Source organism: Coregonus lavaretus (genome assembly GCF_964263955.1).
Source record: "Coregonus lavaretus genome assembly, contig: HAP1_SCAFFOLD_1366, whole genome shotgun sequence".
NCBI lineage: Eukaryota > Metazoa > Chordata > Actinopteri > Salmoniformes > Salmonidae > Coregonus > Coregonus lavaretus.
This window is the reverse complement of record NW_028160079.1, coordinates 100,203-103,261: the sequence shown is the minus strand read 5'-3', so window position 1 is coordinate 103,261 and position 3,059 is coordinate 100,203. Positions and strand designations below refer to the sequence as shown.

The following is a 3,059-nucleotide window of genomic DNA, read 5'->3' as shown; positions in this document are numbered from 1 at the left end:
TGTTAAAGAACTTGCAAGTGTTCACACACCCCCTTTTATATGGTGACCAATAGTGGTTGACGCTATGTGAAATCAATTAGTACTAATGAATATTCATTATGTATGGTTATCATGTATCATACATGTCATTTAGATGTTTATACTATACAAACACACATTGTATTTATGTAGTTTTCTAAATACATATATAGTAGACAAACCAGTTTAAAATCTATAGGTCTACCAAACTGTTAAGTCATTAATCATTAAGCGCCGTTGAATTAGGTGATGGTCAAATGTTTGTAAAGAAATGAGAAGAGAATCATATGAAATGTATTGTGAGCATTGCATTGTGAAAGGCAATTACTTTATATGAAAGGTGTTTTTAGATGAAACACTGGTAAATTACTATGTTATTATTATAATATTATTACTATGTGATATTATATTTTTATATATATTTTATATTTTAGTCATTTAGCAGACGCTCTTATCCAGAGCGACTTACAGGAGCAATTAGGGTTAAGTGCCTAGCTCAAGGGCACATCGACATTTTTCACCTAGGGGCACATCAACATTTTTCACCTAGTTGGCTCGGGGATTCGAACCAGCGACCTTTCAGTTACCGGCCCAACGCTCTTAACCACACCCCCGTTCTTCACTGTCTCCACACATATGCTTCCCCATGTACCACTCCAACTTTACTTGTTTCTATCTGTCTACCACCCACGCATTGTCTATCCATTCTACACCCTCTTCTCCCGTATCCCTCAATCCCTGCCTGCTGTCCCAGCTACACCTCTGTAGAATTGGGCAACAAAGATCGGGTCCCTCTCTTCTAGAATGTGCAGGAAACTGTTCCTCTCCTCCTCATTCCATGACTCAAACCATTGGGTCCAGAGGCGCAGTTGGCACTCAAAGATATTTGGTGGGCTGTCCTTAACCTGTAGCGTATTGAGCGACTCGAGGAGGGTACACACTTTCCCTGGCACAGCTTTCCCCAACAGGTCCTGCAGAAACCGTTCCCTCTGGGCAGTGCCCCAGCTCAGGAACCAGCTCAATACACAACGCTGCTCCTGAAGAGTTACATAGGAGAGTGGCAGGGGCTCTCTGCCTGCCGCTGAGTTCAGAGAGGTACAAGATAGGTTCTCCAAGCTGGGAGGCACTAAACCCTGTGGTACTGATGGAAAGTCTGCCTGGCTGGGTGAAGACGAACTGGACTGTGCGCAGAGCCAACCCTGTCCAGCAGTGTTAGCTGTATCCAGTGTGTTGCTACTGATGTTGGGATAGTGTGTGTTGCTGGACAGGGTGCCAGCAGCTGGGGGCATCATGCCAGGGGGCTGCTGGTTTGAGCCTTGATTGACTTGGAAGAACCAGGACATCGGAAGTTGTCTACTCTGACGTTAGTAGAAGGAAGGCGTTGCTGACGCGAACGAGTGGAAAGGGGAAAATGGCGGACCTCGAAGACGTTAAGCTGGACGGGAGGCCCCTACAATCTCTTCGCGTGGCGGATTTGAAAGCTGCTTTAGAGGAGCGCGGGCTTCCTCGGTGTTGGCTAGTAGAGACTGGCGGATGCTTGTCTTGCAGGCCGGAGTTCTTGACTAGTTTGTGAAAAAAAATATGTGTGCTGCTTACTTTATGTGGTGTTGATGTTTTGTTGTCGTTGGAAGCTTTGTGCTATGTTGTACCATTTTAAATTGCTCGTTTGATAAATAAATTGTTAACCAAAGTTTAAATGGACGTGTGTTGTTTATGTGAGACACGTCTGGTAGGTAGCTATTGCTGGTGATATTGTGTGTTGTACTTAGTCAATTGAAAATGTGCTTAAAGTTTTTTATTTTATTGAGTTTTGTACTAAGAGTTGTGAAATATTACCACATATGTATGAAAATTGTACCAAAGCAACAAAAAAAAAGTGAGTTTGAGTGTGAGTTTGAGTGTGAAGTAGTTGCTGTGTTGGAGCCAACAGTAGAACACATAGCTCAGTATTTAACATGACGTCATGGAATGAGTTTAGCTTAAACTTGTAGCATTCTGGTAATGCAGCTTCCTGAACTAACTTTAACACTTTGGCTTGGAGGACATCTGTGGTTATGAGCTGTACATGACAAAGGGTTCATTTCCTGTATAGAAGAGGGATAAAGGGGCCTCCCAATTGGCGCAGCAGTCAAAGGCACTGCACTGCAGTGTTGAGGTGTCACAACTGCCTGGTGTTTTATCCCAGGCTGTGTCACAGCCAGCCATGAGCGGGAGTCCCATAGGGCGGTGCACAATTGACCCAGCGTCGTCTGGGTTAGGGCAGGGTTTGGCCCGGGGGCTTTCCTTGGCTCATCGCGCTCTAGCGACTCCTTGTGGTGGGACTGGCGCCTGCAAGCTGACCTCAGTCGTCAGTTGAATGGTGTTTCCAGTCGTCAGTTGAATGGTGTTTCCTCCGACATATTGGTGCGGCTGGCTTCCGGATTAAGCGAGCAGGTGTTAAGAAGCAGCGTGGCATGGCAGGTAATGTTTCGTAGGATGCATGATTCGACCTCTGGTCGGGTAAAATTATTACTAAAATCTTTAAAAGAATTGGGAGAGAGACAGAGAGCGTTCTTGTTGAACGTAAAACAACATCAGACTGGGTTGTTGTCCGGAGGACCCTGAACCCTGACCTGGTTTAAAGTGAGAGTTTGTGGAGGTCTTGGTCTAGTACCCATCACTACATCTCTGTAGCACATGACCCCTCAAATCTATCAATGTCTAGCACATTGAGAACATTTATCATATAGTTTCTTATCTACTGAAATATTGAATTTGCCAATGTGGTGTATGTCGCCCAATTATCGAATATTTGTAATCATTAGCAGTCTATTTTTCAGTAGAGGGTAACAGGATAGTAGTGACTTTTGGTCCCAAAACCCTTAGAGAAAGCTGAAATATATTTTAGTGACTATGATTTTGGGGTTAAACTAGTCCATATGATGCAATAGTTGCTATCTACCACTGAGGGGGCCATGTACACACAAACAGAAACAGGAAGAGAGTTACAGACAGTGAAGTCTATTAACATTAGGAAGTAGAGTCATTCTGGCTGTTGCCTT

At 44.1% G+C, this 3,059-nt stretch overlaps 1 protein-coding gene across 1 annotated transcript; it reads right to left on the bottom strand.

Annotated features, from left to right (window-relative positions):
• Positions 1–647: 647 nt before the first annotated feature.
• On the bottom strand, positions 648–1,361 carry LOC311122191 (uncharacterized protein C14orf119 homolog; the record flags this gene model as incomplete). The annotated part of the gene is made up of 1 exon (XM_084196584.1): positions 648–1,361. The coding sequence occupies one exon, from the start codon at positions 1,359–1,361 to the stop codon at positions 750–752; it is 612 nt and encodes a 203-aa protein (XP_084052710.1). The 3' UTR covers positions 648–749.
• Positions 1,362–3,059: the final 1,698 nt, after the last annotated feature.